At 36.9% G+C, this 20604-nt stretch overlaps 1 protein-coding gene across 2 annotated transcripts in view; it reads right to left on the reverse strand.

The window, feature by feature from the left end:
• Nucleotides 1-1821: 1821 nt before the first annotated feature.
• SH3RF1 (SH3 domain containing ring finger 1) overlaps nt 1822-20604 on the reverse strand; it is an 82813-nt gene continuing 64030 nt past the window's right edge. For both annotated transcript variants that reach the window (XM_036382631.2, XM_036382630.2), the window contains exons 7-12: nt 18814-18968; nt 16284-16454; nt 15861-16120; nt 12036-12394; nt 10064-10398; nt 1822-4540 (exon numbers count right to left, since the gene is read on the reverse strand). In XM_036382631.2, coding sequence (XP_036238524.1) covers nt 4372-4540; nt 10064-10398; nt 12036-12394; nt 15861-16120; nt 16284-16454; nt 18814-18968 — 1449 coding nt within the window. In that variant the 3' untranslated portion in view covers nt 1822-4371. The remainder of the gene's footprint in view (nt 4541-10063; nt 10399-12035; nt 12395-15860; nt 16121-16283; nt 16455-18813; nt 18969-20604) is intronic.

The following is a 20604-nucleotide window of genomic DNA, read 5'->3' on the forward strand; positions in this document are numbered from 1 at the left end:
TACTGCATAAAATATGTAGAAAGTGGACACTACCACTGTTTATTAATGCAAACCTGCAGAAATACAGATGCTTAGTTTTGGATTTCAAATGTATTTGACAGGAGAACAGCAGTTATTCTAAACATAAGCACCAAACAAATACAAGCTGAAGAGACTGGACAAAGACTTGAGGGCTGCATCTCCAGCCTTAGACATCCAAGTTCCTCTCAGGTCCTTTCACAGAGCTTGACTCTAGTAACTAAGGTAAAATCACTAATCAGTTAGTGAAGACTCAGGTCCCATATACAGGTCTTCCAAATCCTTTTCTCTTTCCCATTTTTCCCCACATCTATGTCCATGTTCTCATCATTCATCATCAGCATTCTCAGCTCTTTTTTTCCTATAGACAAATATTGCAAGTATTCCATGTGAAAAGAATTATTATGAATGCCATTGTTGTTGTTGCTGTTATTTGAAAGATTACAACAACAACAAGATTTATGACACTGGTTTTGTTCAAGTCAAGCTTCAAATCTGCTTAAGTTTTATCATAATTAACCAAGTGCAGGGAATGAGCATCTGAGCCTGATTTGAGAAGTACACATATTGCAGAAGCACGGTAGAAATCCAAGGAATATCGGTGTATCCTACAGAAAGCAGTGACTACACTGTAAGAGTTTTAGTAATGCCAGACACAAATCTCTTTAACTAGACAAGTGGATTCTAGTGTTTCATTAAGGTCAATGTGCACCTTTAAACACATTTGCTTAAAGCTACTGGAAAGAACAAGCTAGACAAAATATTTTGCCAGCTCTCTGAAAAAAGCCAGAATGCTCACAAGCCATATTTTTAAGCCTATGCAAAACTATCATAATTGTCACTACTGCTATAAGGCAAAGGTAATGAAGTGAGGGTGAACAGGATTTCTTATACCTTTGGCAAGCCAAATATTAAACACATTATTAGAATTACTCAGTAATTACAGTACAAAACAAGCAAACAAACAAAAAAAACCAACCCAAAGAAACAGTCTTCTGCTACACAGCCACAATGTTTGTCTATACTTTTCTCCTATGGATGCACTGGTGTCAGACCACAATTCTGAAAAACCAAATAAATCTTGCTTTTCTATAGTCTCCATTCTGCATTTCTACAAATCATGTTGCCTTGCTCCCTCCCCTCATCCCCCTTAATTAAGGAAGGTCAGATGAGATGCTCCTTCTTTCAGAGAGCACCCAGTGCTGCACCATTCACTGCCAGCACAATTTAGGTGCTGCTTGTCAATCTTAACTAACACTGAGCTTATCGCAGTAGCTGCAACATTTACCAAGTCTCAAACATTGGCAAACACTTTTAGGATTAATTTCCACCAATTTTCCCAGAAGCCATGTGTATATAGCAGACATGTAACCACATGCAAATCAAGGTCTCCTTGTTAGCCATTTGCTGCCTGACTGCTGAGCACAGAAAACTCCTTCAGGCAAACGAGTCTCTGGCCACCCAACATTTCTGCCCACAGTGGAGGTTCAGGCAGATGCTTCAACCTCTCCCAATACATCCACAGGTCCCTTGCATCAGACATTCTTCCTCTAGGGAAAGCAGTTACACTGTGCACCTGCTGTGCTGTTGATGAGACTGTAGTTCCATCACAAACACACTGAGATGGAGTTACCTACCCTTTTCTGAAGTTACTCGCTGAAATAAGGAGTTGGGAAAAGATCAGCCAGGTCCTCAGTTCTCTCTACAGTTTTTGCATTATAGCCATCATTCCAAGCTTCTTACATTATGGAATCTGCAGACTTTTTCTCCGTGAGCAGAAATACCCTCCTAGGAATTCGAAAATTAAGTTCTGGGAATTTTATTGGCAAATTCTTTACAAGTGATTTATGTTTAATGTTTGCATACGCTATTTGCTGTAGCTGTTTGCTAAGAAAATATTTATTAGGATTGGAAGTTTAACATAATAAATCAAACACTTAACATTCACCGGACTTCGAACATAGATATAAAATACCTTACAAAAATTTTTAATGGAATTACACAAAGCAAATGCACAGGGTTTGTCTGTTTCTACACTGAATTAATCCCAAGCCAAAACCAAAAAATAACCCCCAAAAAATCACAAAAAAAGGCATGATAAACTGCATTTTTGTCATTGTTGCACTGCTATGTAATAAGCCCTTTTTACAAACGTTTACTCAATGTTAAAAAAATCAATTAAAAATGTATTCCATCTAACAGAACTATTGGATTAACAGCTGATTTTTAACTGACTTTACATCATGAAATTCTATTAATAGAGGTACCTTAGTCACTTAGTTTAAAATATGGAGAGTAGAGATAGAAAAAATTAACCTTTAGTAGTCTTTAATATAAAATGCACTAAATTTTCCAAAATAAGATTACGACACACTAGTGCCAATTTATGCTGACAAAAGCTGATATCAGCTTCTTTCTAACTAAAATTTATTTCACAAAACCTTTATATATTACATGAATATTCAAGTAAACTATTTAAAAGATTTAAAAATGCAAAAACTGAATGATACAGTGTTTAAGAGAGATGGTTAATTTGGGAATGCTGTCATGTCCAACTATATATATTTATAGATATATTTTTTTAATTTTTAAGACCATCATGATACTACCTGATATTGCAAGAAATCTCTGTCATTAACATTTGGTATTTTTCAATGCATAACTTGAAGAAAATTATAAGGATTTAACAGATCTGTGTGACAGTTTCTGTGTGACACTGAATCACCTTACTGGCTTCCCTTTGCAAAGTGCTGAGTAACAGCCAAATTACATCAGATTTAAATGGAGATGATGGTGCTCAGTGTCTTAGAAAAAAAAAATCACCATTAAACTGCTATAATCAAATGATAAAATAAAAAAACAGGTTCAGCTGAGTAGCGCGTGTGTTCCCCAGTGTCAAATCTCTAAAAAAACCCTGAAAGACTAACAATGTATTTCTTGCAGGCTGCATTCTTTCTATCCATCAGCTGCAAGGACATTAAAAAATTTTATTAATGATTCAAACACTGGATACCTTCTCTGGTTGAAGGTGAGTTGCTCACTAGTTTTGGTCAAGTGGCTTTTGGGAAACTTTCAGAGCAAAATAACCCAGCAACAGGAAATTGGAATGGAAAATGCCAACCATGCACAGTTACATTACTGCAGGAATTGAGTAACACATGCAAGACAAAGTAAAAGTCAGAACATAGCAAAGTAGCAATGGTTAAGAAGTTAGTAAAGTTTTCACAGTGTTTCATACAGCCTTTTACTTTAACACAAGTGCATCACTTACCACCACTACTGCTCAGACATTTTAAAACATCTCTTGGCCATGCAGATCATTTTGAGAAGAAAACAGCAAATTACACATCTTAGGCATTTTTAGACATGAAGTACAACTTATAATTTTATTTTTATATTCAGTCTTATCAAACAGATGTTTTCAAGTTATATTTATTCTAAGTGTTGGGCTTTAACATTCCTTCCAATTTTGTTGGATCCTGAGCGCTAAATGCCCAAAGAACTGGCCAAATATACAAAGGTAACCTTTGTTCAAATGGCCAAGTTATTACATGAACAGAAGGTATATAGGGAATTTCTTGTTGGCACTCCTAAATTTCTTCTTTCCTAACCTTGAGATGATCCTAACCTCGAGATGGTTTTGTTCAGTTGTTCACATACATCTTTGCCTCCTGGAAACATTACTCTACTTAGGTGATTCATGAAGAAGTAAAACTAGACTCAAGAACACCACTGACTTTTTTTTTTTTCTCTGTCCAAAGAAGAAAATACACATTTTTTCCCCATTTGGCAAATTCTATTTGACGCCACATCACCACCACTCAACATTAACTCATACAACAGAGACTTACTCCACTGTCAGACACAGCAGGGGAAAAATGTCCAGAGGATAAATGGGAGGCTCTTCATCAGATATAATTGCTTGCTCATAAGGAGAGAATCCAGCTTCCCCTTTGTTATTCTTTCATAAATTAATAATTTGTTAAAATCATAGTCACAAGAATTTTAGCTATTACACAAAATTCAAGTTTAAAAAAAACCAAGAATAAATTAGTTACAGCCTTGTAAACAATTGCTCATTTATGTAACATACTTGGGGAAAAAATTCCTCTATATAATAAATCAGACAGTACAAGGCACACATCACACTTAAGAATTCAAAGTGATAAAACCAGCAGATGCCTTCATCTCCTTTGTTCGCTGGTGTAATTGTGCTATAGACACTGTAAAAATATGTAGATTCTTGTTTACATTACAGTCATTTGAAAATATTTCATGACTGTGCTTTTTCTGGCAAAATATTTGTGCTATTTTACAGTACAGTAAGATTTGAAGCTCTTGGAATGAATCTTCTCAAATGTTCTCTACAAAGCTGCCAGGGAAAAGGCCAGTCTTTCCATTTCGTTGCAGAGTGCCTTTGAACCAGCCATCCTCACGTTTCTTGTGCACAAAAACAATGTCACCTTCCTTCAGTTCAAGTTCTGCTTCACTCTGAGGAGGATAGGATACCACAACTCTGTACCTGTGTAATTAAAAAAAAACACCTACATTTAGGTTTTTTTTTTTGCCTCACTCTCTCCCCCCCCTTTTTTTAACCTGATACTTTAAAAAATATTTCTGTGCCTGTTGAAGCTTATGAAGACAGGAAACTGTCTGGAACTGTTTGCTGAGTATGTAACAACTTAAAAGTATGTCTTGAACAGATAATAACAGTAGCAACATAATAAATTTAAGGCAAATTCATGCCTCTCCTATGATTTTTTTTTTACCAAGATCCCTGTAAAATACAGACAATGGTTAAATACCAGGAGAAAATTGTAAACATTTTTTCCAGTATAAATTTGCAGACTCTTTCAGTCATTTTGATTCAGCAAGAATCAAAGCATTCACAGCAGTAGCTAGGCAAAATTTTACAAGTGTCTGTTTAATTTCTTATTATTCCAGTGATGGCTCTTAAGGAAAGGCAAAGAACAAAAGGAGGAAACCAACAAAACCTATAAATTTGATTTGTTGTTTTAAATAATTTGCATTTTCCTTAGAAACTCTTCAAGTTAGAACATATTCTTCAACACAGCTGCTCAACTTGTGCACTCCTACATTAAAAACTATTTTCAACTCAACAATTTTCTTAAGCACTTGGCATGAAGTATATTTTTTGAGTCTCTCACAGTAAAATCACTTTTCAAATATAAGTGCATTAAAGAGGCTACACTTCTGTTTTTAACATTCATAACACCACTCAATCTCTTCTTCCATAGTTTCACAACAACTCTATTACTTCATAAATTAAGATAACGATTATCTTAATAAGCTTAAAATAATTTATTATTTTAATAGATTAAAATAAATGAACAATCTGATGAAAAGACAAGGTAACAGGATACAGTCTAGTAATGGATGGAATGACAGTTGTAGCTCAATACACACATAATAAAACAATTTTGTAATATTGAAGCAGAGAAAGATACTGTGTTATACTAGAATGTTTTGCTTAAGAACATATGAAGCAAAAATTAAGTCTGTCCATACAGTTAAAAATACTCAGAAAAGAGTAGCTGCACTTTGTAAATAATTGAAGTCTCTTAGGAACTCTAAGTATAGCAAAACATATTTGGACTTAATTAGTTGTCAAATGTTATTTATTAGTGACTTATAAGCCATGACTTTGTTTCAGTGAAATCCCCAGATTTCAGAGCACAGGAATTATTAGATTCATGCTTCATAAAAGCTACCAAGCCAATTACAAGATTTATTAGTGTGCAGCTCCAGAATGCCCTGCATCCAACCTAGACCTGCACTAACTTCTGCTTTGGGCAATTTGGGTTTTAATGCTGACTTAGGCAGTGAGAACCAAATATTTTTAATAGACTGTAAGTTAAATTGAGACTGTAAACTGCTTGAGTTAAAACAACAGCCTCTACTCAGGCAAGACAAGGACAAGATAGTGAAGCATAAAGAACTGCCGTAAAGCTATGAAGAATTTCTACTGTTAACAAGCCAGTTGCTCCCAGGCTGAAAATTATCCAGCACACTTCGTAGTCTGTTAAAAAAATGAGTTTCAAAATGCCTGCCTCATCTTGCAGTCTGTCAAACACTGCCTTGTAAATGTTTGACTTGAAATATGCTTGTTTTTAGTTTCTAATTCTGTCTGCCAGTAACCTCTGTGCTCCCCTGAACTGACAGACAAGTCTGCTCCCTGCTGCTGCTTGCTCCCATCATCTCTTTGTCCTCCCTAGAGGATCACCAGCTAGCACAGAAACAGTTGTCTTGAGCTTTCCATAGAGTGTCCAACAACCTCTGCAGTAATTTGATATTTCTTGTTAAATTTTAGTGTCCCAGCTATTTTGATATTCATCTTGAAATCTAGTGTCTAAATCAAAGCACAACAACCTTGGTTTTAAAGTGCTATTTTACTGTATTTTTCAATTTTTAATGAGAAGAAACCCATCAGGCTTTGCACCTGTAAATCATGTGTCCTTCTTCAAATTTTCTGCCACATTTTACAAATCCTACTTGCCCAAAGAGAGGTGATCACAGACCCATCACACATTCACACAGCTGTCTATCCAGATCACCCTGGATTATCTATGGAACAGAAACTGTTTTTCCATTACTTATTTCATCATCTACAACATATTGCCAAAACTACCAATTTCACGCAGAATAAAAAGCTTATGCTTCAGCTCAGAAGTTCATTGCAAGGTCCCTGAAGAAAAATAATCATATTTACTAAGCATGACCTATGTTTTGGAAAAACATGTTCATTCCCACATGTTTGAATCTTCCAAAACACTTCCTTGTTTGTCTCCCTATTCAGTATTTGCAAATGTTTTCAATGACTGAAAGTCAAATTTGTAGATCTTTTGTGGTCACTTAATATTTTACACGCACCTAAGCTGTACAACTATGATGTTTTTCCTTTCTTTTATTTTCCTTTGATTGTCTTATAACATTTTTCATTAATTTTCCAAATATTATATTAATTATTTTTAGTCAGCTAGTGACAAAATATAATTATTATAAAAATAAAAGTACTTTAGCTTCCCAGGAGTAGCCAATATATTTGCTACTGGTTGTTTGCTGATATTCTTAATATGTCTGGCAATATCCCATGGTGCTTTTGCTTTGTATTCATGAATTTATTTTTTATTTTGAAAAGGGTGGTGGTCTGTCTTCACATTTCTCCATTCTGATTTTAATTTTTAATATTAGCATTTCTCACACTTTTCCGTAACATGGAAAAGATTATATCGTTCATGTGTTTCTCCACTTCTTTGTTGCTTCTGTTTCACTGGACACAAAATACCGCTTTTATGCCCACTTAGTTGTGGTTGATTTTTGGACAATTATTTGTAGTTTTCCTGATCAACAAGTGGATAATAATATTTTCTCACATGCAGAAAATTTTAGCTGAGAGAAACACAGAAAGCTGGAATTACTACCATTACACAAGTTAAATGAACAATTATTACTCAGCTTCTTGATTTAGCTTTCGTTCCTTGCCTTTAGAATTTTTACTTTCCAGGTCAAGTGTGCCCTGCTGTTGTGCAGACCTTGTGTCTTCTGAGTGGGTGCCTTGACTCCTCCGGATCACCACCGCCCATCGAGGGCAGAGTGATTCTCAGCATTTAATTACCAGCATTAAATGGTGCCAGATGTGGGAAGGCTTGCTGCCCTGGAAAGCCACTGGCCTGCTCACTGGGAGCAGATGTTACATCAGTCATTCTGTGGTAGATGAAATTACTTAGGGTCACTTTAATCAAAGAACAAAATTACTGCTTTTCTTTCCCTGTAACTGGATGAAAGATTCATTTTATAATTTAGGATATGCAGTGATGTGTAGTTAGGTTCAACTTCAAGTCTCTAACACCATTGTGGAGTACTGGGTACTTTATTGTTACAACCCTGTATATTTACTGTAAAATTTAAGGCTATTTAAGCAACATTTCCCTCTAAAAGAGAAAGCTCATGAAAAAAGCTGGAAGTTTTCTTGTAGCTTATATGGAAAAATTAAACTCCTCAGGTAACTAAATTCCTGTATATTCATAGCATAGCATGTCTCACTCTGGGAATTGCAGGGAGTTGGGTCTATCTTTGTAAAGAAAACATAATGATCCTTGGCCTTGTCAGCACTGCATCAATACAAGAAATCACTCCAAGACAACCTGGGTATTGGCCGGAGAATCAGAAGACATGAGTGAGCCCCACTGCAGAGTCTCAGGTGACGGGAATTCTCTAAATTGCAATTCTACAGTTCCACTGTGATCTGTGACTGGAATTGTGAGATGTAAGAGCAGAATAATCCTAGCAGGAGATTTCTCTGTTCTTCAGCTTTTTGTTGAGCTTATCCTCATGAATATTTCCCTCCCCAGCTCAAATTTTCACTGAAGATGCCACATGATTCTTACCCACCAGATCTTCCAGACTGCTGAAGAGTAATCAATGCTTATAAATTACTTCAAAGATATTGAGTACAATGTAAATTTTAAGTATTATTAACCATCACATTTTAAGAAATCCAGCCAAAGGAAATGTGCAAGGGCACATCAGCAGGAAAAAAAAATTAGCTCTGTCCTGAAAATGACAAAGGGAACTCAGGTGAAATTCTGTCTAAATACACTGACAACCATGCTTGACTACCACTGAGAATTATCATGTAGTAACACTTCTTCTATCAGTAGCAATTATCACTTAAATAATAGTAAGGATAGAGAGAATGTTTGAGTATATGTTATCACTAGATCAATAAAAATATATAGCATCATTTTCTGTAAGTAGTTCTGAGAAAAAAAATTCCATCATGGAAGTAAAAAAACTACTTTTTGTGATGACAGAAAGAGCTTTATGCTAATAAGCACTGGTTATGCCAGAATGAATTTAATATTATTTTCACAATGAATTTAATATTATTTTCACGTTCAAAGCATGAAAACATATTAATGTGCCAAACAGACTTATGATAATGTGAAAATGAATTATGTTATTCTTAAAGAAGAGTCTTTCAGGTTTTATTTTCCATGTATAAACGTAAATCTGCTTCACAAATTCAGTATGAAATAGAAACCTCCTGCAAGGAAATTGTGTAGGAACAGAAATAACCTTTAAAAAAATATTAGAGGTATGACAGAAGTGAACTAAAAGACAAGCAGAAAGTTCTATACTGTCTGGATTTTAAGACACGGGTATAGCTTAGGATAGTGGACTTCTGGAAGTACAACGGGATGCCCACACACCATGAGTTAATAGCATCAGAACGAAGTCTACAATAGTCAGCTTCAATCAGTTCAGTCCTAGAGCTGTTAATATTGTAACTCTACTATTTGTTCTCAGTACAGCACACAATCCTGTAGCTGCTGCAAAAGAAATCCTATGACACTCCTCATACTGCTTGTCTGCTACCAGGAAAAAGAAAAGATCCTGTAGTTAGAAAACTGTCACTTCCTTCACATTTTACTGAGGACTTGAAACACTATAGGTGGACACAAAAGTCACAGAACATTTAAGCAACTGCCTGTCAATCTGAGGGTCCAGACATCTGTATGTTGTTCAGACTCACTAGAGCACAGAGGCCACCCTGGAGCCTGTGTGGATGCACAGCCATGGGGCATTCAGGCAGTAAAAAGTATCTTTGCAAAAGCTCAAGAAATCAAATATTAAGAAGTCGACACCTAGACAGATATAGGTCTCATTCACCATATTTTTAGGTTGGCAGTTATACACTGCTAATAATAAGAACTAACCTAATACTATTAAGTTCAAGAACATAATGTGCTTCTGTTTTGAAAAAAAGGAGGCCTCTTTTGTCTACCAAACCTGTGATCATCATATTTGAGTGTCTATTCATTCAAAAACTTTAAGGTAACATGAAAAGTAAACAAACATAAACACGAGTATTGGTTGATAAGTAAATAAAGAATTGTTAAAAAGTAAGTTTCATCTTGCTATAAAATCTCAGCATTTTGAAGCAGTTCTTACACACGCTACAAGCATCAGAGCAAGGATTTTTTCTCGGTGTGCCCAAGTGTAGCTGTGTAGGAGAATTTACCTTTCACACACGAGAGGCCTGGACTCATTGAGGACGGGTCCCAGCGAGGAGCAGGGCTGCCGGGGCGGCGGCGCAATGGGGACAGCAGCGTCCAGGGCAGCGCCCTTGCGCTGCAGCGTCTCCTGAGCCAGCCCCGGGGCCTCGCCCTCCGTGGCACAGGAGCCAGCCTTGCTGTGAGCCCCTGCCGAGGGAAGCTCGGGCCCCACTGCACCTTGCAGGGCCAGCTCTGCCGCAGCCTGCTCAGCCTCCAGGGTGGGCGACGCTGGAGGTGACAGCCGAGGCTTGCGTTTGGTGGATGCTCCGGAAAGCAGCTTCAGCAAACCTTTCTTTTCTTTCTGTAAACCAAAAGCAGTGCCCCATTTTAGAACAAAGCTGTCCCATAAAGAGCTGAACACTTCCTTCTGATAGATGACATCGTGCTCAGAGAGGACTCAGTAAATTATGAGGACATACTTGACGTTAGAGAGATTATGAAAATTATAAAAGAAAATTATTAACATTCCAAAGAGAAAAACAGCAAGTAATTTAGATCATAAACTAGCTAAATCCTTTCACTTTGTTAGGTTAAAGTTTAACTTTAATTGAAATGGCTCTGTCACAAAAGGTTGTGTAGAGAAAGGCGTGAGGAGTTAATATTACCACAGCAGGAATCTATGAAGAAAAATATTTCATCAACATGGATGTTTCTGGGAAGACAAAGAATCACTTCAAACTAAACAGGGAGAAAAGTCTGCTCTGGAAGCTGCTGTTTAGGTAAGTTTCTTTTATTTATCCTTCTTTAGTAATGGAAGACCTTCATGATCTAACAAAAATTCGCCCCAAGGGGAATGCATTGTGTTCTGCTGTTCTGCTAAAGGGGAGAATTGTAAACATTCTTTTTGCTTGTCCAGACAAGAATCCCTGAAGACTATTACCTAGCCTGAAGAGAATTATTTAAGTAGCTTTTGTGTTTCTTGTATTTTTTTTTAAAGGGTGTGGCAGTGATCTTCTTACCAACCCTTTGACTGAGTGAATTTAGTGCTTATGAGGAGTGCCAGATTGTAAGCCCTGGAGACAAAAATAATATTTATCCATAGACAGGGAAAAGCAAGAGCAATGTGAATTTTTTTTTTATATGGGATGCAGTGGATTTAGTGAATAAAAATCCTCAGTCCTTTTTCCAAATCTCCAATAACTTAGAGCCATTTCACCAACAATCTACTGTCAAAGATAAAGAGAAAATGTCAAAGATAAAGAGAAACTCAGAGAAATTAAAACACTCCTGTATTAGCATCATTCACCTTAAACTACAAATAAGTTTTCTCTAAGGGCACCTCAGTCTGGTTTCAATGTCTATGGCTAAAGTAATTTTAAAATAAAGTTTGAGGCATATCCATTCAACAATAATAAAAAAAGTAACTAAAAAGTGGCTAACATTAGTGTACAGTTTAAGATTAAAATCTTCATAAACTTCACTAAGGAGTACATGTGGTTGAAGAGTAGTAAGGTTAAGTCTAAAATATTTGAGATACAAAGATAGTTGTCACAAGGAGAAAAAAGTTTCCTAACTACATCACAACTATAAAACAAAATCAATTACAAAGCTAGAAGAATTTTTCTGACAACAATATAATCACATGGCTTGGTGAACAGTGAGAATGAGTTGACACACATAGGGAATACTTCAAATAGAAGGAAGGAAAGCAGAATCTTTACAGGCTCCACTGTCCTACATTTAAAAAAGATGGTTATGTGTATTCTTTCTTTGTCCAATAAACGTTGCTGGTAATGTGTTTTCCATAATATCTCAGTGTGCCTGCTTAATAAGAAAGGTAACCTAAAAGAATTCTGATTTTCATATCATTTTGTTAGACTGAAGTTTTTACGTTCCTGCATGTTCATGTGGGTTTTTTAGGTTGTGCTCTTAAATTTCTTAAAAGATTGTATGATGAAAATAGGAAAACTCAAGGGAATGATTTTATTCTCTACCCACCTTGCCATCCTTGTCTGTTTTACTGACAGCAGCATTTCCACCAGCTGTTAAAGCACTCTCTGGAGATGCAGGAGCTCCAGGGTGAGTGTTTGCAGTTTTTCCACTGCTATCTCCCTCCAAAGATGAAGCAGCAATGTTAGGAGAATTCAGAGAAGCTGCTGTACATGCCAGTGGGATGGCTGAGCGGTTCACATTCACAGCTGTGACATAAGCAGCAGTATTTGGAAGCTGGGGCTGGAGCTGCTGGGAGGCAACAGAGTGGTGGGGAATGATCACAGCTGCAGGAATAAGGCAGGTTGGACTTTGTGCTTGTATGGGTGTGACTGCTGCCGTAGGTCTTTCTTGACTATGTGAGGCAACTGGAATAAAAGAATGAAATGTGAGAGTTCACCTTTTCACAAGACACACAAAGTGAGGTACAGTTACTGTGTTACAGCTAATCAATCACGAGAAGTTTTCTTCTTACCTTTTAAACTTCCATTTATACTCCTATAATGACATGATACCCACCACCATATCTATTTCACCCAAATAAAGCAGTTGCAAATGGTTCCCTACTTGCACCAGTATGCAACAGAAAAATAACAGCACTGCAACTTCTCTGTTGTGGAGAAATCCAAGCTGCTAAATCAAATGCTTCACATACAAACAGATGCAAAGTGAAGATTACACTTTAGTACCTAAGAGCTAGCTAAATACTGCCTGGAACTTGTTTGCTCCTTTTAATACCACGTGTAGTTGTCAGGACATAAAAAGGAAAGTAGGAAGAAACACACCTTATAGAAGCTGCTAAAAATGTAATTAGATTGTTTCCCCAAACTATTCACAAAATCCACAACAGATTTCACAGGTCTTTCAAACAATAAGCACAGTGGCAATTACTGTGAGTGCTTTCTCTGAAAATGTAAGCTGTTGTCTCTTGGGATGCTTAAATATAGAAAGTGGATTTACTCATACTCCTGTGAAATAAAAGGAACATCTACACTGGAAGCTGCAGAATAGCACAGGGCTGAGTATATTAACCTGGGTTGCAGTGCAAAACTGTAAGCACAGAGCTTTGCATGAACTAATTGATCCCTTTCAAGAAGTAACACTGCTGTTCAAGTCATGTGCTCAGTCATATATGCATGCTGTTAGACCATTTCAACAGCTTGGGCATCTCTGCACCACTGGGTGGTATGAAATGCAGATATAACCAAACAGCATGAGCCAAAATTTAACACCCTAGTGCTGCACAACCTCTCTCCTTCAAATACTTTGAAACTTTCCATCTAAGAAGGGGTCATCCCTCTAGCTTGATGCATGTGCATCTCAATTTTATCAACTTTTGATTTTTCAGATACTAATAGAGTTTCAGACTTGTTCTAAGTGAAATCCTGGAACCAAACCTCCAGCACTTGCTCTCTTGATTCTGCTTTCTGCAAATTCCTCTGGTAATTTGGTTAGATTGCAGAAACAGTGTATTAGAGAAGACTGAAAAAGGTCCCAAATTTTATATAACAATCCTACAGTATTATACCCAATTACAATCTATGCAGTAAGAAACACAAATTCTCTCATTTTATTAAAAAAAAGGCACATCACTTATATGCTATATCTAGTTTTTTGATAACCTCTTCTTCTGTAGCTGACCCTTCCCAACTCTTGAGTAGCGTGAACATTTCAAAAGAAAGATAAGGAGATTGTAGAAAGACTTTTTTGGGTCAACAAACAATTATTAATGCTGGCTTTTGTTCATAAGACCACATCAGTTTTCCTAGAAGTAGCTGCTATTCTTCAAGATATGTCTACACTCACATGCAATTTATGTATGACAAGCATGGAAGAGCCTTCTGGTTTTGTTTTCTTATTGCTGGTGGAATTGATAGGAAAAATGCTTCAAGGCACCCTGTTTTCATACAGATTATCCTTTAATGAAGTAAGCAGAATATATATTTTCATTATAGATCTTTCCAATCAAAGGATGCATACTCCCTCAGCAAAGGTGATGTCAAGCAATGTCTCACTAAGGTCATTTGAAGAATGGTCCTTGAAGCCCTGAGCTAAACTGAAGCTGGAGCCCTGCATTATCCTGTGAAGCCTCACCCAAAGAGTAGCACTCAGCAAATGTGCTAAGGAAAGCTCAAGAGGATCACGTTTCAGATGTTTACTACAAACTTCTCTGTAACAATTTGAACATAAAGCAGCCACAATTGCTTCAGTGCTCAGGTCCTTGTAAGGGACAGATCTGTATTTGTGACAAAGAGCACACCTTTGCACAATCCAATGTTAAGGTCTCTGTGATGAGAGTCCAGTCCCTTCTTATTTTTCATTTTGGGCCTGAAAAGTCAGTGGGCAGTATGTTGTCACATTCTCAGCTGAATGGAAGTGTAAAAGCTTATTCATCTTGACAGTGGTGCAGAGAAGCAGGGACAGAAACGCCTCCGGAGCTCACAGGAGATTTCTCCTTTGTGTTGTCACTTGCAAGCTCAAGAGAAGGCTTTTGAGTAGAAACCACCTGTGCCTAAGAGGCAGAAAAGTACAGATGCTTTGCTTAGTTTCTCTTAGCAGTTGCCAGCAGCATCTGGTTATTTTTATTTAAAGGCAAAGAATAAAGTTGTTAGGACTAACACACCTGCTCCAGCTTCAGATCAGACTGGAGGAAGATGGGGCCAATTAAGGAAATAAGATAAGTAAAGACATATGTACATATCCTACCTTTAAATGCAAACCTGGTGCTGACATCTGACCATGCACAGGGTGTTTTAGGAGATGCATGACTCTGAAAATCCATGGATCTTGAGCCCATAAGAAATGCCCTTCTTATGGGGGTAACAGAGCATACCATTACCATTTTTTTGCTTTCTCCTTTACTCTGCCAATAAGAATCCTGTGATAAAAAAAATCCCCTTTTGTCATGATGCTCAGCCAGGAGATCACAGACCCTAAATTTAAGGCTGAAAGGGGAAGCATTGGGATAGTCTGAAATGGGAGCTTTCCTTTTTTAAATTTTTCTTTTGAGGCCCTTGAAGCAGCTGGAAGAGATTCAGCTCCAGTTGTGTGGTATTTTCTTAGCCTGGCAAATCCACAGAGGAGTGCATGGATTTGGTAAACAAAAACCTCTTGAAAACACTACTATCAGTCTTTTTGGCTCTGCATTTAAATAACAAGAAGGCATGTTTCACTATGATGTGGCCTGCCCCAGACAGTAAATGAAGAGTTACACCTTTCAGAAATACAGAATTTTATAGATCATAATGGATCTTGATGCCAGTATCACCTCAGCATTTCGGAGTCAAAGCTGAAAGAAGCTGCAGTCAAGGTTAGAGAACAAGCTGGAATGCCTAAGGACCAACCCTGAGTCAGAGACCTGAAAAGGAACACTAAAGGTATTCAAAGATGTTAGAAGATAATTTAAAAGTGAATGCTAAATTAGAGCGCTCTGTAGCTCTTATGCAGTTAACACATAAAAAATAAGTATGACTCAGATGTTCTTATCACTTTTATTACTATATGAATTGCATATGAGTAGGAAAGCTCAAAGAATGTCCCCATCCCAGATACTGCTGGAACAACAAAAAAAAGAAAATTCCACCTGAAGTACTTGCATATAAATTCTCAATAGTGGGAGTATGTACGTACACACAGTTGCTTAGAGAAGAATAATAAAAGATGGAACAACTCAGACTGCTGTTTCAGAAAACATTCAACTCTAAACAATGACATTAAGAAAAGCTTTAAAAAACCTCAGCATATACTTACACAGACCCTCACTCCAGTCATTTGTCAAGATGGACTCTACAGTTTGTCTACCACAGGTAACAAATTTTGTGGGTTTTTCTTTACCTGTTCTAACTGCATTTCGAGCCTGGTTGACTGTCATTTGTCCTGTCACATGCATAAGGACCTTGGTTTGTGGGCTGGTTTGGATATGTGCTGCAGAAACCACTGCTGTGGGCACTGTGCTGGAGTTCACTGCCACACCATTCCCCTGGAGCTTCTGGGATGTTCCACTAGCAGTGGAAGGGCTGACCATAGTCACCACTCGTCCTGTTTGGCCAGCAGTAGACATGGGAACTTTTGTTTGTGATGCACTTGTCACTGTCCTGCCAAAATTTAAAGCAAACAATAAAACACAACTGAAAAAAATCAGCCAGTTACTAAAACCCATAGGTCTTTTATTATGCAGTTGTAGCATTTAATACAAGAACAGAATAATTTTGGATTTGAAACTAGCTAAACTGTTTAGACACCTGTATAATACTGTACCTTGTAACTGGAGCCACATAATTTCCAGGAAAAACACCAATCTTGCTTGTGTGCATGGAAGTTCCCTTGAACCAGCCATCTTGGCAGCGTTCAAATACCAGGAACATTTCTCCTTTCCGCAGTTCCAGTTCATCTTCTTTTCGAGGAGTGTAGGGGTAGATAGCAATATACCTGAAAGACAAAAAAAAGAGATGCAAATGATAAAACTAAAACAGTTCAAAACATCACTTGTGTTTTCTGGCACAGAGAGTTCAGTCAGAGATGAGAAGGCATGGCAGAAATGACTGTGATAATCCATCATACCATTACAATATTGAAACAGAAGTTATGGTAATATTAAGAGGAAACTGTCTTTCCTAATGAAAGTTAGGAATATCCTCTGAAGTGCACTTAAATGGAATGCAAAAGACTTGTAATAGGACTGTTCATCTTCTTAATGAAGTTAGTGATCTTAATTAAGTAGGTGTTTATCAACTACACATCCCAGTGTATCCCACTTTTCTTTCCCTACACCTGCTTCTTGTATCTCTTACACTTTGTGACACATCAATTTCTTTTTTATTTGGAGAGCTGGGGAGAATGGAGAAGTTCTGATAGCTGGGAATGAAAGATCAGTGTCAAGAACTACATTTCAAACTGCAAAACTAGAAGATCCTGTGCAAGCTTCAGTGCAACAGAAAAAGATGTGTGACTGAAGCCTATGGGTAAGGTGGTTAGCAGCTAACTCACTTGTAAAGTTTATTTCCTTTTATGTTTTCTAAGCAACACTAAAGCATAATACAGTGCATTTGAAATCATACTGGGAGTTCAGAAACATTTGCATTTTTTCTTAAAAAAATATTCTTAGGAAAAAAGATTTTAAAAAAAGCTGAAGCTCTTGTAGTTGCATCTTGGATTGTTCCTAGGGGAATTTTCAAATAGGGTTGCACAGTTCTCTATTATTAGAAAGTGATACTGTTTTAACTACCACAGTATTCTATTTACTGCCACGTTTGAACCTAAAAAAAACTATTTGAAGCATGTATACAATTACTGACCCAGGCCTACAGAAAACAGCATTCCAATAAATCCCATTTTCTCTAAAATGTACTTTTCACAAGGGGCAGCCAATTAAGTAGTTGGCTAGACTATCCCCTTTTATGAAAAAGGATCCACAGTTACTTTCAGTGCTAGTCTGTCCCACTCCCCTTGTAACCCCAAGGACAAAAATGTGGCTTTAGAAAACATTCTTTCATCAAAATATTTCTCTAGTGCACAGTAACAATAGCATTAACTGCATGCTTCTCCTTTTTGCATTTTTATTACATTTTTATTCCTTGCTGTTCACCCAAGAAAATTTGCAATATCTACAAAAATCCTTTAAAGGCAAGATAGGTACCCAAAGCAAGCAATAAATTCATTTTAAAGGCAACACATAAAGGCAACATTGGCAGCAGAAGGCTTCACTGGTACATGATTTAGCAGTGATCTACAAAGCCACACACTGAAGCTCTATGGAAAAGCAATTGATCTGCTTTAATTGATGTTCATTAACTTCCCTTTCAGTTAATTTATTCCAAATTTCATTAGTATCCTCTTATAGAGCAACCCTTTGAAGATGGAAGATGGGAGTAAACGAGATGGGAGCTTGATTAACTGTACTAGGTGCAATAATCCATAAGAAGCAATGTTAAAATGCCTGACACCAAGAAACAGCCCAAATCCAGATGCATCTGCTATACAAGAAGGGTGCTTTTCTGGAGTGGGAGGAAACCTGGTGGGAAGATAACAAGGACAGAACAAAAGCAGTCCTTATTCAAACTTGTCCCATTAGATTCAGCATCTCCTGAATTTAACATTTTCTTTTATCATTCTTATTCCCCAAGCTGCACACAAAGAAGTTTTCAAGAGGAGAGATGTTGTTAGGAACACATGTTAATATACCAAATATTTTCACCCGAAAGGATGACGCACGTTTGCTTGTATTGCAAGTGTGAAGACATAATGCTAACTAGCAGCTTTCTGCCTTCACTCCAAATTGCCACCCACTAATTAAGTGCACTGTAGAATCTTCAGTCAAATTTCAATTGCAACTGACACAAGTAGTCTGACAGTAACACGTTTAACAGTCTAAATTAAATACAGCACTTTCTGTGTTTTGGCATAAATTATTCCATATGAGAATAGCCTTTTCATACCATACATAATGGAAAACATTGAATAAATTCACTCCAGTGAAATGACGCTTTTGAGTTATCCAGTATTCAGTGCTAACGTAACGATTCATTCACCTTCTGCATGATAAATATATTTTGAAGTGAGTTCTTTCCATACACAGCAACAGGTGATTATATTTATGTAAGACATAAACAATGCTCAGTGTGGGACCTGTTTGGGGATATCACCTTTCTGCATGTTTTTTTTCTAAGGTGCAGGCTTGGTTTTTTGGCAATCCCAGCAGAACAGAGCCAGTTGCCGTGCTAAATGTACAGGTGAAGTTGGTGATCCCGTTCCATTTTTCTGTCTGGAGAAAAGATTCAATTTTACTTACACACTTGGACGAGTTTGCTGTCGTAAATGTGCCACTTGGTCAGCTGATCCTGATGCAGACCTTTGTATGACACTTGTAGACTGAGGTCCAGAAGTGGCCGATGCAATGATTGCAGCAGACAAGAGAGGTGGTGGCGGAAGTGGAGGATTCATATTCTGATTTTATAAGAACAAAAAAAACAGCAACAGATGAACAATATTGTTTGATGAGTTCAATAAGCTGGAAAAAAAAAGAAAAGGCATGATATTCCAAGGAAGTGGAAAAAAGCAACTGAGTCCAGTGTTGCTTTACCTACTGTTACAATATAACTGGAGAGTTAGCTTTCTCTCTATTTCTTTTTCTTTCAATTTAAAATCTTGAAGTTTTGGCAGCTAATTAAGCAAATGACAAACAATTTCTCAGCACAGCAAAAAAGGTGTTTCTAGTTATAACATGTTTAGGATAGGGCTCGACAAAAATTCAGAAGCCTTCCAGGAGGTAGATTTTGCATCCTGCTGCTGACTTTATTTCATAACATGATTGGTTTTGTAACCTGAAGTTGAAACATAATATACAATTCAGCTGCAGTGCACCCAAAAGCACCCCTTCTGGGGGAAATTTTCTTTTGATGTATGGGTTACAAAAGCAAGCACAATATGAGACCATAATCACTGAGCTATTGTTACTTCTTTCTCCTATTCTTCTAGTCTAAAGAATTAGCTTTTGAAATTCAGTATTATCAAGATTGGTAATCTTTAACAAATACCCCAGTAAAAAGGCACCACAGATCGTAATGGGGGTCCTGCCTACAGACTTCTGTGCGTTTTAGAATCAATGGAGCAATTGTTACCTTCTGCTCTGTAAGGCCTCAGACAATTCTTTAGGACCTTGTGTACTGACACTCCTGGGAAAAGGCACTCACAAAGAGAGAGCTTTTCCTTCCCCCTTTCCAAAAATAACTATTTGTGTTACAACACACAGGAAAAGAGTAATAAAAAACCTCCTACCTTTGAAAAAGTGAAACTGAATTAATTTCAAACATAATCTTCCTAAAACCCACGGAACTAGAAAATTAATTATCAAAATATCCTGAAGTAGTTCCTGGCACTTTCAATACATCAGCATATAAATGCACAACATTGCATTATCAGTTTGGAAAATATGTAATTGAAAATCATTTTAATTCCCCTCAAACACTTCATTTCTAAAGGGTTTTGCCCTTTTTTTTCTGTTTTTCTAAACAAAAACCTATATGGAAACAGAGTTTTAGTTCTACACTGTGTGATTATTACTCTTTTACATTTGGTGGAAATGTTAATAAAAAGACAGCTCTTTAAACCAGTTTTACACTGCCAGGTCACAGTAAAGAACTGCATAATTAAAGACTTTCAAATCTAGAGAAAACTGATCCAACTCTGTAAGAGTTTCAGTCAAAATTGTTATGCTTAGCTATGGTATAAATTGCATGTTATATAATATATAATGAAATATTCCTATTTTATTTCAAGCTTTTTTTCTGGTCATACATTAACACATTCTTAAGACCAAGTAGGCCTTCTGTATCCAACATTAAACAGAAATGACCTGCTGGAGAAACATCACTGAGAGCTTTGATACTAATAGGGTATTTTTTATAAAAATGACAATTGCATTTGCTTCATATTCAACCCAACCATTTTTTAAAGTATCCAGATAATTCACACTGAAATACCAACATTTCTCTCTCAGCTGTTTTACAGCTGAAGTTATTTGTCCCTCCCAGTTAGACATTCAACAAATGTCTTAGTTCAATCCAAGCTGAATGTGAGCATC

The sequence above is a fragment of the Molothrus ater genome, chromosome 4, assembly GCF_012460135.2.
Source record: "Molothrus ater isolate BHLD 08-10-18 breed brown headed cowbird chromosome 4, BPBGC_Mater_1.1, whole genome shotgun sequence".
Lineage (NCBI taxonomy): Eukaryota > Metazoa > Chordata > Aves > Passeriformes > Icteridae > Molothrus > Molothrus ater.